This window comes from Aspergillus homomorphus (assembly GCF_003184865.1).
Source record: "Aspergillus homomorphus CBS 101889 unplaced genomic scaffold BO97scaffold_33, whole genome shotgun sequence".
NCBI classification, from domain to species: Eukaryota; Fungi; Ascomycota; class Eurotiomycetes; order Eurotiales; family Aspergillaceae; genus Aspergillus; species Aspergillus homomorphus.
Window position 1 is genome coordinate 81006 of NW_020291919.1, and position 19603 is coordinate 100608.

At 51.5% G+C, this 19603-nt stretch overlaps 7 protein-coding genes and 1 non-coding gene across 8 annotated transcripts; 4 read left to right on the forward strand and 4 right to left on the reverse strand.

The window, feature by feature from the left end:
- Positions 1-16: 16 nt before the first annotated feature.
- Positions 17-3928, reverse strand: BO97DRAFT_472036 (putative trimethyllysine dioxygenase TmlH). The gene is made up of 14 exons (XM_025700092.1): positions 3668-3928; positions 3548-3596; positions 3167-3487; positions 3015-3108; positions 2612-2950; positions 1778-1795; positions 1645-1711; positions 1516-1576; positions 1360-1465; positions 1196-1304; positions 1048-1147; positions 493-981; positions 369-440; positions 17-292 (listed from the first exon to the last, which is right to left on the reverse strand). The coding sequence occupies exons 1-14, from the start codon at positions 3785-3787 to the stop codon at positions 171-173; spliced, it is 2067 nt and encodes a 688-aa protein (XP_025549078.1). The 5' UTR covers positions 3788-3928; the 3' UTR covers positions 17-170.
- A 277-nt stretch (positions 3929-4205) lies between these two features.
- On the reverse strand, positions 4206-6177 carry rmtA (protein-arginine omega-N methyltransferase HMT1). The gene is made up of 7 exons (XM_025695601.1): positions 5904-6177; positions 5838-5851; positions 5753-5772; positions 5584-5693; positions 5194-5525; positions 4673-5144; positions 4206-4620 (listed from the first exon to the last, which is right to left on the reverse strand). Exons 1-7 carry the CDS (start codon positions 5963-5965, stop codon positions 4614-4616), a joined length of 1017 nt encoding a protein of 338 aa, XP_025549079.1. The 5' UTR covers positions 5966-6177; the 3' UTR covers positions 4206-4613.
- A 644-nt stretch (positions 6178-6821) lies between these two features.
- On the forward strand, positions 6822-8128 carry BO97DRAFT_407250 (PGAP3/PER1 family protein). Its single transcript, XM_025695602.1, has 4 exons — positions 6822-6996; positions 7056-7098; positions 7153-7927; positions 8002-8128. The coding sequence occupies exons 1-4, from the start codon at positions 6871-6873 to the stop codon at positions 8054-8056; spliced, it is 999 nt and encodes a 332-aa protein (XP_025549080.1). The 5' UTR covers positions 6822-6870; the 3' UTR covers positions 8057-8128.
- A 244-nt stretch (positions 8129-8372) lies between these two features.
- agm1 (phosphoacetylglucosamine mutase PCM1) lies at positions 8373-10873 on the forward strand. The gene is made up of 6 exons (XM_025695603.1): positions 8373-8624; positions 8691-8704; positions 8806-8950; positions 9003-9017; positions 9071-9577; positions 9635-10873. The coding sequence occupies exons 1-6, from the start codon at positions 8532-8534 to the stop codon at positions 10508-10510; spliced, it is 1650 nt and encodes a 549-aa protein (XP_025549081.1). The 5' UTR covers positions 8373-8531; the 3' UTR covers positions 10511-10873.
- A 548-nt stretch (positions 10874-11421) lies between these two features.
- On the forward strand, positions 11422-11493 carry BO97DRAFT_t208. Its single transcript has one exon. It is a non-coding gene; the product is annotated as a tRNA-Arg (tRNA).
- A 261-nt stretch (positions 11494-11754) lies between these two features.
- Positions 11755-13718, reverse strand: BO97DRAFT_457210 (putative extracellular exo-polygalacturonase). Its single transcript, XM_025699200.1, has 4 exons — positions 13282-13718; positions 12864-13230; positions 12608-12807; positions 11755-12550 (listed from the first exon to the last, which is right to left on the reverse strand). The coding sequence occupies exons 1-4, from the start codon at positions 13549-13551 to the stop codon at positions 12113-12115; spliced, it is 1275 nt and encodes a 424-aa protein (XP_025549082.1). The 5' UTR covers positions 13552-13718; the 3' UTR covers positions 11755-12112.
- A 496-nt stretch (positions 13719-14214) lies between these two features.
- Positions 14215-18111, forward strand: BO97DRAFT_472040 (Six-hairpin glycosidase; the record flags this gene model as incomplete). The annotated part of the gene is made up of 4 exons (XM_025700093.1): positions 14215-15087; positions 15136-15307; positions 15475-16328; positions 16549-18111. The coding sequence occupies 4 exons, from the start codon at positions 14215-14217 to the stop codon at positions 17959-17961; spliced, it is 3312 nt and encodes a 1103-aa protein (XP_025549083.1). The 3' UTR covers positions 17962-18111.
- BO97DRAFT_407253 (glutaredoxin) lies at positions 18073-18937 on the reverse strand. The gene is made up of 3 exons (XM_025695604.1): positions 18632-18937; positions 18481-18579; positions 18073-18337 (listed from the first exon to the last, which is right to left on the reverse strand). Exons 1-3 carry the CDS (start codon positions 18681-18683, stop codon positions 18177-18179), a joined length of 312 nt encoding a protein of 103 aa, XP_025549084.1. The 5' UTR covers positions 18684-18937; the 3' UTR covers positions 18073-18176.
- Positions 18938-19603: the final 666 nt, after the last annotated feature.

Consider the following 19603-nt stretch of genomic DNA (forward strand, 5'->3'; position numbering starts at 1 on the left):
TGAGAGCTGCGTTGGAGCCGGCTTGCCCTGAGCTTCGGCCAAACAACGTCAGCTGTCCTGCCTATGTCACGTGATGTTATTACAAATGTTTCGGCCCTCGAAAAGCAACTCCGCTTCTTCAAGTGTTGTATGGCTCTAGTACATGGATGGGACTAGCATCTGCAACCCATTTATATCACTACATTCGGGTTATCCCTCGCACTCCTATCATTATAATTTCCGATATTGTTCAGAAGAGCCTGTCGGCCATACTTGAGAAGCCGGTATCGAGAAAGAAAGTCATCGTTGTTGACTGTCGCGAGTCAGCAAAGCAGCCAGGCCTCATGGTGCAATAGGGCAAGGAGCTGTCATCAACCAAGAGCACTTACTATAGCCACCGCACATTCTGCGCTTTCCGGTAAATGCCGAACGACCGTGTAGCATCCTCCAATTATCAATAGCTATCCGTGGGTTAGCTGTAATGTAGGAGCGCCGAGGGTAAACAGCACTCACTCAATGCCATTCCCGGCTCGAGCTGGATCCAGATCTGGTGTTTTGAACGAGTAAGTATTTCATTCCAGTGCCGCGCCGCAGTGTACCACTTCGTCAGCTCTTTACTATCCCAGTTCGCCTTCGGTGCTCTGTCATAGTTGTTCCAGCGAATCCGGTACAGTTGGTCCAACTGAGGATGAACTTCGAACACCGGAAATTCATGTATAGGCTGTATACAGACGTCTTCATTGCCACTGGAATGATAAGGTTGTGTAGTGCGCATGAACGCCATGTAGTTCGGCTTGTTCTCCTTTCGCATCGCTTCAGCCGCTTTGAAGCCGTCGACAAGCAGAGTAGCACCTCCCGCCCCGCCTTGATGAGACAGAAGGTGGAACAATTGAAGTCTCGCAGGATCCGTAAAGTAAGTATTATCGGTATGTGCGCCGAGGGCTTCGTTCGTATATGCAGAGTCCTTGAATGTCATATCCGCCGTGAAATCCCAAAATGCACCTTCAAAATCTCAGCTTAGAATTCACCCAGGTTTCAACGCAAAGGTCTTGTCAAAGTTAAGCATACCGTAATGTGTGGGTCTGATGAAAGATATCCTTTTCAGAAGTTCTTCAGTGCTGGCTGGATTCGCGGGCATATCTTTGACAAAACAGAAGCCAAAGATATGCTATTTGGAATTAGAACCCGACCACTGAGTTCCGGAGAGGGTGCTTACAATTCTATCGAGCCACCGAAGTACGCCATTATCACTAGACATAACATCTTCAAATGAGACTGTTGGGTATGGCCTGAATTCCGCCTTGAGTGCATAAGCTTCGTAAGGCCTAGAACCATATATGGTGAGCTCCGAAGCATGCATCTAATCTTAAGTGGTGGTACCTGGGTTTGACAGTATGCACAGCTGCAATCGGGACGGTCACCGGCCTTTTGGAACCATAGGCTCGGAGCCATGGATATGGATATAACCCCAAATGCCCATCAGACCCTGTTGAGATTCAGCCTCGGCGTGACTCGAGATGACGGAATTGCTCTCACATTCCACTTTGAGACCGTATGTTGCATAGGTGACTGACTCAGACTGAACATCCTTAGGGATCTAATAGAGGACGAAAGTGGGAGAATTAGCATTCGCAGAATACATCGCAGGATCATGGGGCCACAAACCGCAAAAGTGTCTACTTGCCGTTGCTTGGTCTTGGGATTAACGCAATGACGGCACTGGCAATTTTCTCTAACAGAGAGAATTTCTCGCAATATAAGCCTCCATGTAATGAGTACTGATATTCTCGGTTCCTACCGTAGCCAGAATGGTCCGCTTCATTAAAGCATTAGCTGTCTCGGTCTGACATGTGTAAGGTACTCCACAGTCCACAATCCTTACAGTCTATCGAAGCTCTCTTTTGGGAATTCCATTTGCTTAGCTTCGAACTTCGTCTTCGGGGCTGAGTTGATGCTTCCAATCAGTCCTCGATATTCAGTATGTAAACCCATTATGTATCAGGCGGCAGTTCTGTCAGAGGGATATCACCTGGTCCTGTGAAAAGTGGCCTTATGCTCTGCAAAGAGACCGTTAGCCTGTATGAACTTTTCAATGAATGGCGCGATTGGGGAATAGTACTCACCGAGAGAGCACAGTTCCATGAAGAGCAGGACATAACATTTGCGCTCCTATGCCACAGGTTAGCCAGTACTGTAACAATTTGTACTAGGATCCCTACCTAAAAAGGCTTGGAGGCGCGAGCGCCCGAGAGAAAAGCCGTCTTCCTACCGTACTCATTTCTGTGTCTGTCGCGAAATCTGCAACCTGATAATGGTATTCCCCGCACGGAGTGGCGGAGAAATCCAATCTCTCTATCCGCAAGTATTGACATTCGACCGTCTCATGTCACGTGCAGCCCCCGGGGGCCGAGGCAAACCGTCCAACACCCCACTCGATCACAATCTAAATTAATAGCATTGGTGTCAATATATGAAGATGCTTCACACTATTGTGGGACTCTGCTCCCAGGCTAGGTCTTTAAACGGTACATACAACTGGCAGCACCCGTTTTTTCCAAGAAGAGGTCTGTTCCTCTACCCTCCATAGTCAAAAGAATTCAGTATGACAGTATTTACCGCATGCTGCAATTACAGCTTGGCCGTCGAGCCATTGAATTTTAATAGGCAACGACCATGACTGAGCACCACCTTGCCCTGGTCATTTGTTACGATGAAACGAATTTCTTCTTCGCCACTTTGCAGCCTTCCCATCCGCCACATTTCGGTAGTGAGTTTGTCGCCAGGTTTCACTGGAGAGGCAAAGCGCGCTTGGAACTCCTTCATGTTCTCCGGTTCGCTTTGTCCAAGTTCTCTCAGAATGCCATGAGCGGCAGAGTTCCAGCTAAACAGCCCGTGGATGATTGTGCCACCGAAGCCCATCTTTGAACCTGGCTCGGGCGTTGCGTGTAGAGGGTTGTAATCGCCATTGAGACTGACAATTGTGTTAGAAGTTCTAACGACAGATCAGACTCGTAGAAATATCTAGGAGGTCTTACCGATACAGTAGAGCTGTCTCAGGAGTTGTGTGAACCACATGGGTGGCATCCGGCATTTGACCCTCCGGAGGGGGGTAATTCACCGTGCTTGGGCCTGCAGCAAACCATGAGTCGGGGAGAATTGACAGGCTTGGTGTCTTAGTCGGGCTTACCCTTCGGGCCACCCCACCCACCCTGTCCGACGAAAAAGCTGCTGCTGAAGATCTTGGTATAGATGTCTCCAGTTTTTTGGTCCACAATCGACTGTTCTGTCTCGAGCACAGTTCCAGCCTTGCCCTTGTCGTAAAGCCCGATAACTTTGTTCCGCAACTCGAATTTCCGACCTGTGCTGGACGTTGGAAGGGGTCTAACGACGACGAGTCGCCGCTGACCATCCACGGCTCGACGATAGTCGAGTTTGGGAGCCCCGGGAATTGGCGCACCGCCTGCTCGAGCATAAAAATCCGTCACTTCCTGATCAGTGAGCTTGAAGGCTGCATGCAAGTTGGAGTGTCAGTGCCCATTTCGTCAGAAGTAGATTGTCCCGCACATACAAAGGATAATCGGGTAGGTTGGGAAGGTTGCAAATCGGGGGTGAAGTTCCTGCACAAGGGTCAATGAACATGCATCCTATTGCATCCTGTCGCAACCCGTCGAACAAAGCAGATGCATACATAAAGAAAGTGCAATTCATCGGCTTTGCAGCCAATGCTGTTAGCGAACAAGAGGATGTCGCGTTTCTGCCAGGAAACCTCCTGGGGGGCGAACTCATGATCGGCCCCGGGAGCAGACATCTGGGCGTCTGGTGATATCTGGAATGGGCTGATGTAGTTGGCTGGTGGATTCAGAGAAGCAATTTCAGTCTAGTGCGCGATCAAATGCTTGCGAACACGAGATTGAACTGCTCGGGAGATGATGTAGACTTGCTTGCCTTCGACATCCAGAAGAAGCTGAGACTGTTAGGGCGGTATGCTTTTGTACCCCAGACAGACAGCAGCTCCGTTGCGGGGCCTCGAATAAGCCGAGGCTAATGTCACCTGGACCGAAAGCGCCAGGCCGCGTTGAATGAAGCCGCCAAGTCAGCCTAATCATCGATATTGAAAGTGGATCGGTGCTACTGGATCGGTCGGTCCAAACGTTCAGGAAAAGATATAATACAATGCATTACAAAGGTCATGAATGCATGAAGTGTGCTGTGAACACTTAAGAGGTATGCAGAAAAATGGAGTAGAGACTGAGCAATATAAGGAGATCGTCAGAGATGATAAGATTGAGCATCGACTCGGGGTATCTACTTGGGAAGTTCGAGGAGCTTCATAATCGTCCTTGTGGAAACCATCTCTCCGTGTCGCGCCAGATAATGATGCCGTTTCCTGCCTTCCAATATAACGCCGGAACATAACGGAAATGAAATGGCATAAACAAACAAAGCAAGTCAAGAAAACCGATTCGTCGACCCAGTGTCATGCAAGCGTGCTTCCCTTTAAATGCCATGCTACCCACGGGTAAATATTTTCAAATCACCGCCAGAATCTCTCACGCTGGATCCGGTCAAAGCAATCATAGCGCCGACCCACTGGTGGATCGTTTCAGCAATGATAAAGTGTTTAAGGCGTTGATTTAGCACCTTCGATAATTAGCCTCCTTGTCAGGTCGCTGACAGTTGCCGGGGTACTTACATTCTGTAGAAACAACCACCCTCAGCAGAGCGGTTCTGGTCCGTAGTCTCCAGTTTGTAAGTGATGCTGATATCAAGATCGCGCTTGTTCTTGTCGTTGGGCTTGTTCTCCAGCATGCCAGACACAACCTCCTCTTCTTCGACGGTCAGAACATCCCGCAGGTAGAAGACGGTTTGCTTCCAATGGGTGTATTTAGCGTGGGGGCCGGTGGAGAAATGGATCGGCTTGTGGCAAGCGCCGAACTCGATATCGAACCAAGCGATCACAGCATGGACAAAATCGCTACGCTTGATGGTAAGCGAGTAGGGAACATTGAAGGCGAGATCCTCCTTGGTGACGGTGTTGAGATCGAACGAGATAATGGGGCAAGGGTCAGAGACGAGCGCCTTCATCTCAACCGTGTCCACAAGGGGCTCGGTGAGCGCGATCTGCTTCATGGGGCTGTAGTCGAAGCCATAGACATTGTCCCAGACTAGTCTTCATTAGCAACCGTGCAGACATTGCGGAATGATTAATCTTACATCCAATCTTATCATCCTTGTACTCGCCATCTTCGATGGCAGCCAAGTACATGGTAGCCTTGTCGGGGAAGATCTTGCCGCCGGGAACGAGGTAACGGTCGCGAGCATAGAGAACAGTATCCAACATGCTCTCATAGAGTAGGAAGTAGCCCATCCACTCCGAAATGATGATGTCGACCTTGGGGTACGGCAGGACAACCTCCTCCATCTTTCCTTGGAGAAGGGTGATCTTGCTGCTTAAGCCGTTGACCTCGACGATCTCGCGGGCCTTCTCGATAATGGAGGACATATCAACGCCCATCACATGCTTAGCACCGGCCTTCGCAGCGAACCTAGGGAGTCATCAACATCAGAATTATAGATATAGACATGACAGAGTCAAGCACATACATGCTAAGAATACCGGTACCACAGCCAACATCGAGAACAACCTTGTCCTTGAAGATATGACGGTTCTGGTAGATAGAGTCGCGGTAGGATCTGGTGCGGACATCGTCTTTCTGTTAAAGAGTGAGAGGTTAGTAGACTATTACAATAAGGGCTGTGTGAATTGACTTACAAGCATCTCCTCATGAATGCCTAAGCGGGGTTTGACGTTAGCATTCACCCGACACTAGATAGGTTCTGTGCATGGGATTATTTACCGTGGTGATCATAACTAACCACAATTAGCACAATGTCAAGATAAGCTGTTAGGAAATGTAATGTACCTCGTGAAATAACGGACTTCAGCATGGTCCATTCCCACCATGCGATCAGCACTGCTGGTCATTGCAGCAGGCTCTGCGGACTGCTGTCTCTCTGCTCCGGCCATGGTAGCGAATCAGTCGTCTGCTTGTTGGAGACCTAGGCTGAGAATATAAAAAAAAATATATCGCAGATCCAGGGGCGTAGATACAGGCGAAATGAGGAGAGAATCAACAAGTCTAACCAGTGATAAAATGATATGCAGAAGTGAAAAAGTACAAAGCGCTTCGGCGAACCCTTCGAGCGGCCGTCTTTTTTTTGGCCTTTGCCCTTATTGGAATTTCTCCTCTGGAAGGCAACATGCACTAGACCCCATACGGTTAGACCTTGTCTGAGACAGATTACTTCGAGTTTGGTTTATCAGCATGTGATCCTGCTAGCCCTATGAGCTGATAAGGGCTCTGATGCTACTGATTCGAGATAAAGTGGCTCCGAAGTTTCCTGTACTCTAGGAAACAGGCCCGGGGAACCTCGGTTTATCATTTAAGGGTGGAAATTGGACAATGTATTGAGTGTTTGTGACACACGGACTACAGAAGCAAAATTATGTTCATTTGTGGCGGCTTCTAGTATGCTCTGCATCCATTGTATCGGAACCTCGAGTATACATAGTGTCAAATACCGGTGACTCAGGCAGTTCTTATTGTCAATTTCGTAGCTACTAGAATCATTAGTATCTTATGAGAAGATATTGCTTACTGAAGAGGAACAACTATTTGCAATATCAATTGGATTTTGTTACTCATCCTTTGATAAAGGTTCCATGCTGTTTCCACTGTCCAGACCTGGGATCGAAAATGCCGAGTTCTTCTTTTATTGCCGCGCAATGCCACTCCGCCCCCGCTGGTGCCACGCGCCGCCGCTTCTTTATGGGTCTCCCTCCTGAGCTCACCATTCTGCTGGTTGTGCAACAACAATACAGAAGTCACTATGTTTCTAGGCTCAACCAGGACAAAGCTCTATTGCTGCTTCGTCTTTCTCCTTTTCGCTACTCTTATTGGCAAATCGGCCGCGTCTCTCGGCGATCACCTCCCCGACTTCAAGGAATGCGTCAAGGTATACCAACCAAGCCAGCTCGAGCTGCGCAGACGATGACATAGCTAATATGTGAGCAGGTCTGCAAGGCTGAGAACTGCCATGATGGAAACTCGGTGATTCGTGAGTTTCATGCGATTTGTCAATACCCATAAGTCTCAACTGACCCGTCAGCAGCTCTCCATCTTCGTCTCATGCTGTGGACGTGTCCTTCCGAGTGCGATTATACCTGCCAACATGTCGTGACAGACCGTCGTGTCGCTCGTGATCCCCCGATGCTAAACCCAATACTACAATTCCACGGAAAATGGCCGTTCCGCAGAATCCTCGGCATGCAAGAGCCCTTCTCTGTTCTTTTCTCCCTCCTCAATTTCCTCGCCCACTGGCATGGCATGGGTAGAATCCGAGAAACCATCCCCTCGTGGCACTCACTCAGGCCCTACTATATGGCGTTCGGATACTGCGGGCTAGCGTGTTGGACGTTTAGCGCGTTGTTTCACACTCGAGACCTCGCATTGACCGAGAAGCTGGATTATTTTGGGGCTGGAGCTAACGTGATGTACGGACTATATCTTGCGATCATTCGAATTTTCCGTCTAGATGAAGAAGACCCCCGCCATAAGCCGACTCTGCGCCGTCTCTGGACAACCATTTGCGTCCTCCTTTACACTTTGCACGTGTGCTATCTGAGCTTCTGGTCCTGGGACTACACCTACAACATGATTGCGAATGTTGTGATAGGGATGGCTCAGAACATCCTGTGGGTGTCTTTCAGCATCTATCGTTATAGGAAGTATGGTAAAACTTGGATGACCTGGCCCGCGCTGATCGTGGTTTGGATTATCTTGGCCATGAGCCTGGAGCTTCTCGACTTCCCGCCCTGGAACGAGCTCATTGACGCACACAGCTTATGGCATCTGGGGACAGTGATTCCCACGGCGTGGTGGTACTTGTAAGTTGCCCTCCTCAGCTCTTTACTTCGGTCGGACTTTCGAGGGTGCTGGAGACTGACTTTTTTGGGCCCAGCTTCCTCATCAAAGACATTCAGAATGATGTAGCAGGAGAAAGATTGAAAGCCTAGGCTGGCTCATGGAGGCCGCTTCGTATTCTGCAAAACACTTGGTTCTGCTTCCCGCCAGTAGCAGTTCGGTTGAACTGGTCTCAGTGACCGGAGAGAGCCTGTATCATTAGTAGTGATGTATGATAGAATATTGACCATTTTGAGGCCGCCGCAAACTTGTGGTTAACTTCTTTACTCGCCTCGTCTTCGGATGTCCTTGGGGTGGGTTGTTCCAAACCACGCCATCGGTGAGCGGCTCACCGCTCGGGCGCATTGTGGCAGTACGGAGAAGCTAACCTGAGCTGGCCCCGGTTGTGTCTCACCCACTCATCCATCCCTCCACTCGCTCTGCCCTTCCTCTTTTTTGTAATTCATCTGCCCCTTTTCGTTTGGCACTACACTTACTTCACGATAGTGCTATCTGCTGGAAGCTCTTGAACTACAGTTTGCCACGAGATTTGCTGCCGCCCCTCATTCTTACTTAGTTCGCGCCACAATGGCGTCTCCGGCTACCAAGAAAGCGATCGCTGAAGCGGCTGCTCAGTACGCAAAGCCAGAAGGGAGGATTTTCCAATATGGCACTGCAGGAGTATGTTGACCCCTGGTTTCAATCTCATTTGGATCTGTAATAGCATGACTGATATTCCGCCCACAGTTCCGCATGAAGGCGTAAGTCTCTTCCCAATAAACAACTTTCTGAAGGATCGACCCCGCCTCCACAATACCCCGCGATCGCTCCTTTGTTTACACGTTGACCGACGCCATGCCAGTGATCTCCTCAACACCGTCGTCTTCACTGTCGGTTTGCTTGCGGGCCTTCGTTCCAGGAAGCTTAGCGGACAATGGGTTGGTGTCATGGTCACCGCCAGTCACAATCCTGCAGAGGACAATGGCGTTAAGCTCGTCGACCCCATGGTGAGTTGCCGACCAACCCGCCTAGAATGATGACTGTAACTGACTTTACCAGGGCGAAATGCTGGAGGTATGATTGTGCTATAATTTTTCCTGATAGAAAGTCATCTCACCACCCTCTAGGCCGAATGGGAGACCTATGCGACCAGACTTGCCAATGCACCCCTCGACAAGGTCGGGGATGTTTATGAAGAGCTTATCAAGGAGATTGATGTCAGCATGGAGAATCAAGCTCGCGTTGTCTTCGCCCGTGACACTCGCGCGTCTGGCTCTCGTCTCGTCTCAGTTCTTAACGCCGCACTCACCGCTACGGAAGTCGAGTTCCTTGATCTGAAATTTATGACCACCCCCCAGCTCCACTATGTTGTTCGGTGCAAGAACACTCTAGGCACACAGTACGAATATGGCGAGCCCACTGAGCAGGGATACTACGAGAAACTTGCCGAGGCTTTCAAGAGAGTGATGCGGGGCGTCAAGGTCAAGGGCTCTTTGACCGTCGACTGTGCCAATGGTGTCGGTGGGCCAAAGCTCAGGGAGCTTATCAAGTATCTGCCCGCTGTGGAGGAAGGTGGCTTTGACATCAAGGTCATCAATGACGACGTTATCAACCCCGATAGCCTGAACTTCGAGGTAAATTCTCTTTCAAGTCCGCTCATGCTGCAGTGCCCGAGCTAAGTCATTGGTCAGTGCGGTGCCGATTATGTCAAGACGAAGCAACGCGCTCCCCCATCGTCCAAGGCCGGTGTTCTCGAGCGTTGTGCCTCATTGGACGGCGATGCCGACCGTATTGTATACTACTTCGTTGATGAGAGCAACGTGTTCAGGTTGCTTGATGGCGATCGTATCGCTACCCTTGCTGCATCGTTCATTGGAGATCTTGCTCGCAGTGCTGGAATTGCACAGAAGCTCAAGATTGGAGTCGTTCAGACCGCTTATGCCAACGGAGCCAGCACTGATTATATCGAGAAAGTGCTAAAGCTTCCCTCTGTTTGCACAAACACTGGTGTGAAGCACCTTCACCATGCCGCTTTGCGGTTCGATGTCGGTGTCTACTTCGAGGCCAACGGACACGGTACGATTACATTCTCTGAGAGTGCTTTGAAAACCATCAAGAGCACGGAGCCTCAGTCTCCTGCGCAGCAGCGCTCGCTTGAGTGCCTTCAGGCTCTCACCGATTTGATCAACCAGGCTGTCGGTGACGCCATCTCTGACATGCTTCTCGTCGAGGCTATTCTTGCTCACAAGGGCTGGAGTCCTAAGGAGTGGCTTGCTACTTACACCGATCTGCCCTCTCGCCTTGTTCGTGTCGAGGTTGCGGATCGCTCAATTTTCAAAGCCTATGACGCTGAGCGTAAACTCGAGTCACCACCCGGCCTCCAAGCCGAGATTGAGTCCCTGCAATCTCGGTACAACAAGGGAAGGAGTTTCGCTCGTGCAAGTGGTACGGAAGATGCTGTGCGCGTCTACGCCGAAGCGGCAAGCCGTTCTGAGGCCGACGATCTCGCTACCCGTGTCGCCAATGCAGTTCGTGAAGCCGGTGCTCCCAAGGAGACTTCGGCCTAGGCTTCTTATGGGTCTAACCAGCTAGGGGCACATTGCCAGTCTATGACGGCTCAAATGGGTGAGCTGGAGAATAACAGTATAAAATCTGTACGTGCAGTGCAGATTTGCTGTGGGATATCGAGTTCTTAGATCCCCTGGGAACTTGGTCAATGAATTCATGATCTTAACTTAATTCGCACATAAGCAGAAGAATTTGCATGTCACTTTGCGCATATCTATAGCACCTTGTCATCTGTTTCCACCCGATATACAGACATTATATATTTCGGCTATGCCGTCGATTTCTCCTCTGCTATTGCATCCCGCATCTACTAGAAGGCCATGAAAAGCGAAGTTCCCATCATGCTATAGAACGATACCTTCATAACATATGCCATGTTGCTTTATGCTCCATATTCTTAGTAAACGTACAGCCATATAATCAGTTCTTGGATCTTTATGTGGCTGGCAGTGTTTGCAGGTGTTGCTATCATCTCGGTGAATCATGAGGCACGCGCCCTCCACTCGCAGGGGGCTTGTTGACGTGCATGATCGTCGAGCTTGTGAGTGAGGGGGCGTATGCTGAGACTACATGTATCAGTGCAGCTATGGGTGTTATTTGTTGACTTCCTCTGTATGCACGATATCATTTGGTTCGGGTTATGGAATCAGACAAATTGCCAGTGCTTAGAAGAGTATATATCCAGATCCAGTAAACCCAAAGAACAATTATAAAGCTGTGTCCCATTGATAAGCATACTATAAGAACAATATAGATAGAGATAATGCCTAAGCCGTGCACGCACCTTGAATAATTTCTGTCATTGTCCTACATAGCATACCTGCCAACCGTTGGCCGCAATGTCCTCTGACTTAGCGATCCTGTATTCTAAGGATATATTACACATATTCTGGGAAGACTACATCAGCAAGGCCTGCTGGCCCAATGGTAAGGCGCTTGACTACGAATCAAGAGATTGCAGGTTCGAGCCCTGCGTAGGTCATTACTTTTTGCTCATTTGCAAATAAATGCATTGTGTATATGTGGCAATTCTCTTTTTCTTGTCCTCAGCGCTGCTGAACCTCATTCCATGTATAATCGATTGGTGACGATACAGAGCATCATTATCTCGCTGACATCACCCGCTATCGGATCGTAGACATGACATAAATACCCTGACAGGGGTCGCTGTTATTGCACCCCAAGTTAAGCGTCCCCGATCCACCAGCGCGGCTTGGCCAGGGGCTTGTTTGTCCACGCCAAAAGCTTGGCTACAAACTGTTCCTCAATCGCCCTTCCGTGCTCCTTTTACTTAGCTATCACCGTGGCAGGAATAGAATCATGATAGTGACAGAGAAAAAGTCAAGTCACTCGCCATACCTGCTGGTGTGCCGGTTTCCTGTGGGCTACTGATTCACATTGACAACATCAAGACACAATGAATACCTGAAGCATACAGATATCAGGCATCGGACGGATAGCCCTTCGATGCGGAAGCGACCGCGACTGGGAAGCCCTGCCAGGATATTTTCACCATCGTAGTTGCTGTTCGGTATGTACATCACGGATCTATACAAGTGAGGCGAAAGGAAGGTTATTCAGGCTGTAGCTAGCCTTACAACCTAACAGCCACTCGAACCACGAACGCCCTTATCAGCCGTGTAAGAGCAAGAGCCCCTGCCCGCCGCGGTGGAGTTCTTCGGGTACAGGACCACGTTGTCGTACTCGATGTTATAGCAAGGATAGACCTTTGAGCACGATACCGACGACGTTGTGGTCTTAGTAGTATCAACCCATCCAGTGAAGTTCACGAACGACACGTTGGCGATCAACATCTTGCTCGTTCCCGCGTAGGAACCATTGTTCCCACTACTCTCGCTGATCGAGGGCCCGGCATTGGCCCCCTGCACATCGAAGTTTGAGAAGATGACGTTCTTCACGCTGCCCCAGCCATCTCCGCGGGGGAGGTAATCACTCTCGTAGGAGCTCTGGGGCACGAGGGCTCCGACCCAGGTCTTGATGTAGGCGCTATTGTGCATGTCCTCATTGTACCGGATGATCTGTAATGGTCAGTCTTGTTTGCTCCGTTCGTGAACAAGGAACAGAAGCCGTGATACCTTCACATTGTCCACCCTGATGTTCGCAACGCTGGAATCTTCCAAGTACTGGCCGAGACTGCCGATGGCAATCCCGTTGCCACCGCGGCAGGTGACATTGTGAATGTCGATGTTGTAGGAGCGAGGTTTGATGGCAATGCAGTCGTCACCACCCTGGTAGACGAAGTTGGTGAGTTGGATGTTGGTTGCGTCCATCGTGTCTGTGAGTCCATGATCAGCTTATACGCACTTTCGTCTAGTCAGAAAAGGGACTTACCAAATCCATCGGTGTTCTGGACCCAGTTCTTGCCGTACGGCGCATCCACCGCCGTCGCGTTGCAGGTGATGTCGTTGAACCGCATGTTGGTGCCGTTCATGATGTTCAAACTCCACAGCGGGGGATCCTTGACGTAAAAACTTTCGACGTCGACGTTGGAAACGTTCCAGAAAACGAATGGCATCGGTCTCCCGGGCTTCGTGTTGCCTGCTTCTGCAGTATACCAGACATTGCCGTTGCCGTCGATACCACCAGTGCCGTACCCATTGATACTGATGTTGTGCCCAGTAATGACGAAGCCGGCCGCATGATTCTGGAAGGCAATGGGGTAGGAGTTGTTACGCCAGTAGGACAGGTCATCCGAGAACTAATGCAGGACGTCAACATGTGTGGCTTGTCTGTGAATGGAGACCCCTACCGTCCACTTTCCTCGCCATTCGATTGCGACATCATTCAAAACGGGATTGAGTCTCTGTCCAATCCAGTATGACTGGTCTTCGGGAAAAATGATAGTTCCTCCATTGCCGCACTCTTTGAATGCCGTCAAAAGGGTTGGTACATCGTCCTTCTGATGTCCGTTGGCCTTTACTGTACACACATTGCCTTTCTTCTGGACGTTGCTTGCAGAAGCTAAAGCAGAAAGACCTAATAGGAGGGAAAGAGACGAGGGTGGGGTGAAGAATCGCATCGGGACGGAGTCGATACGCAGTCAGAATGCCTGGACTCAGTGTTGTATGCGGGATTCACATCGCGCCATCGTGCTGTTTTAATAATGCCAACGGGGCTCAGGGGTAGCTCTCCACAGTTACATCAAGCATGGGAGCAATCTATCGGGGCCAATTGCCCCGAGTGAAAATAATGGAATGAAGCGGGTAAGGAGGACATGCGGAGAAAAGACGGGGTAAAACCAGCAACAGCGCCAGAGATGCATGATCGTCGGCCTCCCTTTACGCAATTTCCACCAATGACACCTTCATGCAAGCTGCATCTCTGGAACGTGCTCATCCCATCTAGTTAAGCTCCACGCCGTTAAAGCTTTTACTCCGTATGAAATGAAATTGGTCGACTCATTACGTGCATTTAACCGAGTAACGCCTACTGCGTGACTCGCTCGCTTTTCCCCTCATTTCGGTCAAGCATCGCAAGCGAGCCGAGATCCAGATTAATTTCAACTCCAGGAAGCGAATACCCCCTCTTCTTTTCTCTGGGGTAGAAATTCCGGGGAACCATCGACTCGAGGCACCCCTTGCTTATATCTATATCCCCTGGGGCCGCAATTATGGCTTCGTCCTTCTTCTTTCACGACTGTCTGTGCTTGACATACCGGACTCCAGTGCGATAGACAGCAGTCATGCGTTGGATTCCATCTCTGCTAGGAGCTATAGCTCTCCTTCCCCTCTCTGGTGCCTCCACTTGTTGGCGTAACACCACCTGTTCCGGTCCTACCACCGCGGCCTTCCCAGGTTCTTGGGAGAAAAACATCTTCGCGCCATCCTCTAGAACTGTGAATCCCGAGAAACTCTTCCTAATAACCAAAACCGATGTCACGCATGATTATGCCCCGTACAAACTACAGGGGAATGGATCCTTGGTGGTGTACGACTTCGGAAGGGAAGTAGGTGGCATTGTCACCGTGAAGTATACTTCCACAGGTAGTGGAGCTCTGGGATTGGCATTTACCGAGGCCAAGGACTACATTGGCGAATGGTCGGACTCGTCCAACGGAGGCTTCAAGGGCCCCGATGGTGCGCTGTATGGAAACTTCACCGAAGCGGGCGAGCATTCTTATACGATGCCCGACAAGTATCTGCGTGGTGGATTTCGGTACCTCACGCTCTTCCTGATCACAGATAACTCGACTGCGGTCCACATCAAGGACGTGAGCCTGGAAATTGGCTTCCAACCCACATGGCCGAATCTGAGAGCTTATCAAGGATATTTCGATTCGAACGACGACCTACTGAATGCGATCTGGTACAGCGGCGCTTACACGCTACAGACCAACGAGGTCCCTGTCAATACTGGTCGCCAGATTCCGACGGTGCCTCGCGGGTGGGCAAACAATGCCACTCTGGGGCCTGGTGATACTATCATTGTTGACGGTGCCAAGAGAGATAGAGCTGTGTGGCCAGGCGATATGGGCATTGCGGTACCAGCTGCCTTCGTTAGCATCGGCAATCTGGAGAGCGTCAAGAACGCATTGCAAGTGATGTACAACTATCAGGTATGTCAGTAAGCAGGACTCTGCGTTCAAGCCACTAATGCAGATTAGGCCTCGACTGGGGCGTTCGATGAATCAGGCCCTCCCCTTAGCCAGAAGAACTCGGACACATACCACATGTGGTCGATGGTGGGGACGTATAACTACATCTTGTACACCAATGACACCGACTTCCTTGAGACGAACTGGGCCGGCTACAAAAAAGCCATGGATTACATCTACGGCAAGGTAACCTACGCCAGTGGCTTGCTGGATGTCACGGGTACCCGCGACTGGGCCAGATGGCAGCAGGGATATAACAACACGGAAGCGCAGATGATGTAAGGACCCTGACTTCAGATTTTGAAGCCAATCTAACAAGTACCAGTCTGTATCACACCCTCAAGACAGGAGCCGAGCTTGCCACCTGGGCAGGCGACACCACCGGGTTGTCGGACACATATACCAGCCGGGCCCAGAAGCTGCGGGAGGCCATCAACAAGTACTGCTGGGATGACTCGTACGGAGCATTCAAGGACAACGCAACCGATACGACTCTTCACCCGCAGGACGCAAATAGCATGGCTCTGTTGTTCGGCGTCGTTGACTCCGAGCGCGCTGCTAGTATCTCCGAGAAGTTGACCAATAACTGGACACCCATCGGTGCAGTGGCCCCTGAGCTGCCCGAGAACATCTCGCCATTTATCTCATCCTTCGAGATCCAGGGTCACTTTACCGTGGGCCAGCCCGCCAGAGCTCTGGAGCTGATTCGACGAAGCTGGGGCTGGTATTACAACAACCCGAACGGCACCAGAAGTACCGTGATTGAAGGGTATCTCCAGAACGGCACCTTTGGCTACCGGTCAAGCCGTGGATACTACTACGACACGGCATATGTCTCGCACGCACACGGCTGGTCGGCAGGACCAACGTCTGCCCTGACGAACTACATCGTGGGTTTGACCGTCACCTCCCCGTTGGGGGCGACCTGGAAGCTCGCCCCGCAATTCGGCGATCTCAAATCCGCCCAAGCTGGGTTCACGACTGCACTTGGCAAATTCAAGGCAGCGTGGACGAAAAAGTCCGACAAGTATACTCTGGAGTTCACCGTCCCCAAGGGAACGACAGGCAACTTGACCTTGCCATACATCAGCTCGAAGAAGCCAACGATTACAATCGACGGCAACAAGATTACCAAGGGCGTCAGCTACGTCGACAAGACGGCAACGGTGGCAGTCGGCAGTGGGGGAAGCCACAAAGTGGTTGTAAAATAGCCAGAAGCTTCTAGCTAGCCAAATCAATTACTTCTTCAGAAAAACCCCAAGCACCCCGTGTAGAGCTTCAATCAATTTCTAGACATCGCCATAGTCCCAAGCAACCAATCAGGGCAGTCCGCATCACGTGCCTGATTCTCCGGCGGAATCAACCAGCAGCAGACCATCGTCATCCGCCATGTTCAAGGTTGCCGATACCACATTCTCCAAGCATAAACATACAAGACACCTACATTGCACCATGGCGACGCCAACCACACTCCAGGGCATCGCAATGCCCTGGCGTACCTGCAACCAATGCATCCGGCGACACTACCTCCTATCGCGGGGGGCACGTCAACAGCCACGGCTCCATCTCTCCACCACCACGCCAGCCCGCTCCCCCAACAGCACGCCGGCCAACCCCCTCCGTACCGCCCGCACCCACAACATCAACGAGAAGGATGTCACCAAATATCAGCGATCGATGATCCTATCCGCCAGCGGGATTGCGGCGTGCGCGATCGCGATGTACGGAGTCATCAAGCTCGACCTCTTCGGCCTCGACCAACACCAAGACCAAGACCAGCAGCAGGGGTCCGAGCCCCCGACCGCGCGCGAAGCCGCCGACTCCCTCTCGCCCAGCAGCAAGAAGACGCAGCTGGACGGTCCGAACGGGTTCCCCAGCAGCCCATCGCTGATTCGGCTACAGGGGCAAGACTCAGGCGCGGAACAGGTGTCGACGGGCACGAGCTCGGTGCCGTACTTCCCCGCGACGATCCGGCTACCCAAGGTTCTGGATGCGGCGACGATGCCGCTGAGCGCGGGCGACGAGATCGCGCTGTCGACGGCCGCCGAGAAGCCCGCGGACGAGGAGGAGTACCAGCTGCTGGGGCTGGGGATCCGCACGGTGTCGTTCCTGAAGATCCAGGTCTACGTTGTGGGCATGTACGTGGCTAAATCGGATATCTCGGAGCTGCAGCGGCGGCTGGTGCAGACGGCCGTGAACCCGCCTGCGGTGCAACCTTCGACCCCCTCTGATGCGGCAGCCGGAGAAAGTGGCCGGGGAGTCATCACGAACGCGGTGGGCGCCACAGCGGCGACGTCGCTGGTGTCGACGGAGCGCGACCGTCTGCGCCAGCTGCTGCTGGATAGCAGCGAACAGGGGGATGCGGTGTGGGACGCGATCCTGCGCGAGGGCGGGCTGCGCACGGCGTTCCGCATCGTGCCGGTGCGCAACACGGATTTCACGCACATGCGCGACGCCTTCGTGCGCGGCATCTCCGCCCGCGCCCAGAAGTATAACCCCCTCCGCGGCGAGTACGCGGACGAGGCCTTCGGCGCCGCCGTCAAGACCTTCAAGGCTCTGTTCGGCGGTGGCCAGACTAAGAACGTCCCCAAGGGTCACACCGTGCTGCTGGTGCGCAACGCCCGCGGCCAGCTCGATGCCCTGTTCCAGACTGAGGCCGGGAAGCCCACGCGGTACATGGGCCGGGTGGCGGACGAGCGCGTCAGCCGGCTCGTGTGGATGAATTATCTGGCTGGGAAGAATGTGTCGAGTGAGCCGGCGCGCGAGAGCGTCGTCGATGGCATCATGGCGGTCGTGGAGCGGCCCGTTGGGACCGTTGTGCAGAAGGTGCTGTAGTTGACCTAGGTTTTTTAGGTGTATTATACGAAACTTCTTCTTGAATCAAATCACCCTATCTCTCCTCTACGAACTCTACACCAGCAGCACAACAGAAAGGGCACTAAGTAAAACCTCAAGAGAAACCCGCAATACATTCATTCAAAATCCACGTTGTATCTATCATCCCTCTAATCCCTCCCAAACACAACCCAAATCAAAAGATCTAACTAAGCCTACAAAGCCCCAGCATCAGTCAACATCTTCTTCAGCTGCGCAGGATTCTGGCTCTGCAGATCAGAGTTCCCGCCAATGTGCTTCTGCCCAATGAAGATGTTGGGCACGGTGCGCTGCGAGGTGATCTCCTGGAGCGCATCCTGGATAGCCTGGCCGTCGGCTGTATCGTATCATAGAAGCGTTAGCCACAGCCCCTTTTATAACGTAGCTCCTTCCACCCCACCCGGGATACCATCCCAGCAGGGAGGAACGTCCCCCATCCCAGACCATTTTTTTTTATAATAAGAGAAAAGGCAAACGTACGAGTCTGATCAAGCTCAAGGACCTTGAACTCTGCGCCGAGCTTCTCGAGGAAACGCTTGCTGGCGACGCAGTAGGGGCAGTAGGATTTCGAGAAAACGACTATCATACAGTATCAGTATCAAATCGTTAGAAATGCAGCGAGATAACTCACCAACGCCATTCTCGTTGATCAGGTTCTGGGCGGTGGTCTTTGCGTTGGCCATGGCGGCGGGGGAGGGCGCGGCGAAGGAGCCGAAGAGTCGTTGGAAGATCGAAGCTATGGTGGGCAGAGTGGGGTTTCGACCGGTTGCACGAGGGCGGACGGGTCGAGAGGAGGTTTATGAATATGGAGATGGAGGAGGAAGAGTGGTGGAGGTGGTGGAGTTGGTGAGGGGTATTTATCTGTATGGGTGTACAGTACAAGTAGTAGTTTGAAGGAAGGAAGGTCGGACAGACAGTCAGTGAAGGAGAGGAAAAGGTTGGCGGGATGGCGTAAGTTTACGACGGCGGTGTTTCGGGATTGAGAATCATCCCGCGGGGATTATGTAAGGCGGTCGGTCCAGTGGCCGGGATTTGCGATGGCATCATCGCTCCGATCTCGAGGGGCAGATTGTCCGAGAACCGGGGGGGGGGGGGGGGATTATTCAGCTGCTGCTTGCGGGGGTGCGTTGTTGGTTTGCTTACTTGCTTGCTTACTGTTGTTGTACTACTCCGTAGAGGGCAGTAGTCTTGTCTCGGGCATTTCTACTGCTCCTCACTGGCTGAACACCTACTATATCATCCGACTCGGTCTTATGTCACAACCTCTCTAAGAACTAGCTGATTCACATTCAACCTAATACTCACAGCACACAGAGAAAATGGTCTGGTTCGCCTAGACAGAAGGGGAAATAAAAGGTGCGTGAATTGTCATAATGACCGCTCCAATGCCGATGCGTCGCCAATAAAGGGAATTCCAAGGAATGACTAATGCTCAAACACAACAAAATGAGGGAATAAAAAGTGCCGACGGCCGCAAAAATTAAAATGAACGTCTTGTAGACACAAAGATCTCAACAGAGAAAAAAAAATGGACAAAGAATTAGAATCCTGGAGATTTAAACACAACACCCAGACCTGCAACGCTGAATAAACAAGTAGAATG

Coding starts and splice junctions, on each gene's coding strand:
- BO97DRAFT_472036 (XM_025700092.1), bottom strand. CDS start 3,787: ATGTCTGCTCCCGGGGCCGATCATGAGTTCGCCCCCCAGGAGGTTTCC. Junction 2,951..3,014: donor GAGACAGCTCTACTGTATCG/GTAAGACCTCCT, acceptor CACAATTGTCAG/TCTCAATGGCGATTACAACC. Junction 1,148..1,195: donor TTCGGTGGCTCGATAGAATT/GTAAGCACCCTC, acceptor AATTCCAAATAG/CATATCTTTGGCTTCTGTTT.
- rmtA (XM_025695601.1), bottom strand. CDS start 5,965: ATGACCAGCAGTGCTGATCGCATGGTGGGAATGGACCATGCTGAAGTC. Junction 5,694..5,752: donor GCATTCATGAGGAGATGCTT/GTAAGTCAATTC, acceptor ACTCTTTAACAG/AAAGACGATGTCCGCACCAG. Junction 5,526..5,583: donor GGTACCGGTATTCTTAGCAT/GTATGTGCTTGA, acceptor ATGACTCCCTAG/GTTCGCTGCGAAGGCCGGTG.
- BO97DRAFT_407250 (XM_025695602.1), top strand. CDS start 6,871: ATGTTTCTAGGCTCAACCAGGACAAAGCTCTATTGCTGCTTCGTCTTT. Junction 6,997..7,055: donor ACTTCAAGGAATGCGTCAAG/GTATACCAACCA, acceptor ATATGTGAGCAG/GTCTGCAAGGCTGAGAACTG. Junction 7,928..8,001: donor CCCACGGCGTGGTGGTACTT/GTAAGTTGCCCT, acceptor TTTTGGGCCCAG/CTTCCTCATCAAAGACATTC.
- agm1 (XM_025695603.1), top strand. CDS start 8,532: ATGGCGTCTCCGGCTACCAAGAAAGCGATCGCTGAAGCGGCTGCTCAG. Junction 9,578..9,634: donor CCGATAGCCTGAACTTCGAG/GTAAATTCTCTT, acceptor GTCATTGGTCAG/TGCGGTGCCGATTATGTCAA.
- BO97DRAFT_457210 (XM_025699200.1), bottom strand. CDS start 13,551: ATGCGATTCTTCACCCCACCCTCGTCTCTTTCCCTCCTATTAGGTCTT. Junction 12,808..12,863: donor CCAGAACACCGATGGATTTG/GTAAGTCCCTTT, acceptor ATGGACTCACAG/ACACGATGGACGCAACCAAC. Junction 12,551..12,607: donor TCAGGGTGGACAATGTGAAG/GTATCACGGCTT, acceptor TGACCATTACAG/ATCATCCGGTACAATGAGGA.
- BO97DRAFT_407253 (XM_025695604.1), bottom strand. CDS start 18,683: ATGGCCAACGCAAAGACCACCGCCCAGAACCTGATCAACGAGAATGGC. Junction 18,580..18,631: donor GATCAACGAGAATGGCGTTG/GTGAGTTATCTC, acceptor ACTGTATGATAG/TCGTTTTCTCGAAATCCTAC. Junction 18,338..18,480: donor CCTTGAGCTTGATCAGACTC/GTACGTTTGCCT, acceptor GATACGATACAG/CCGACGGCCAGGCTATCCAG.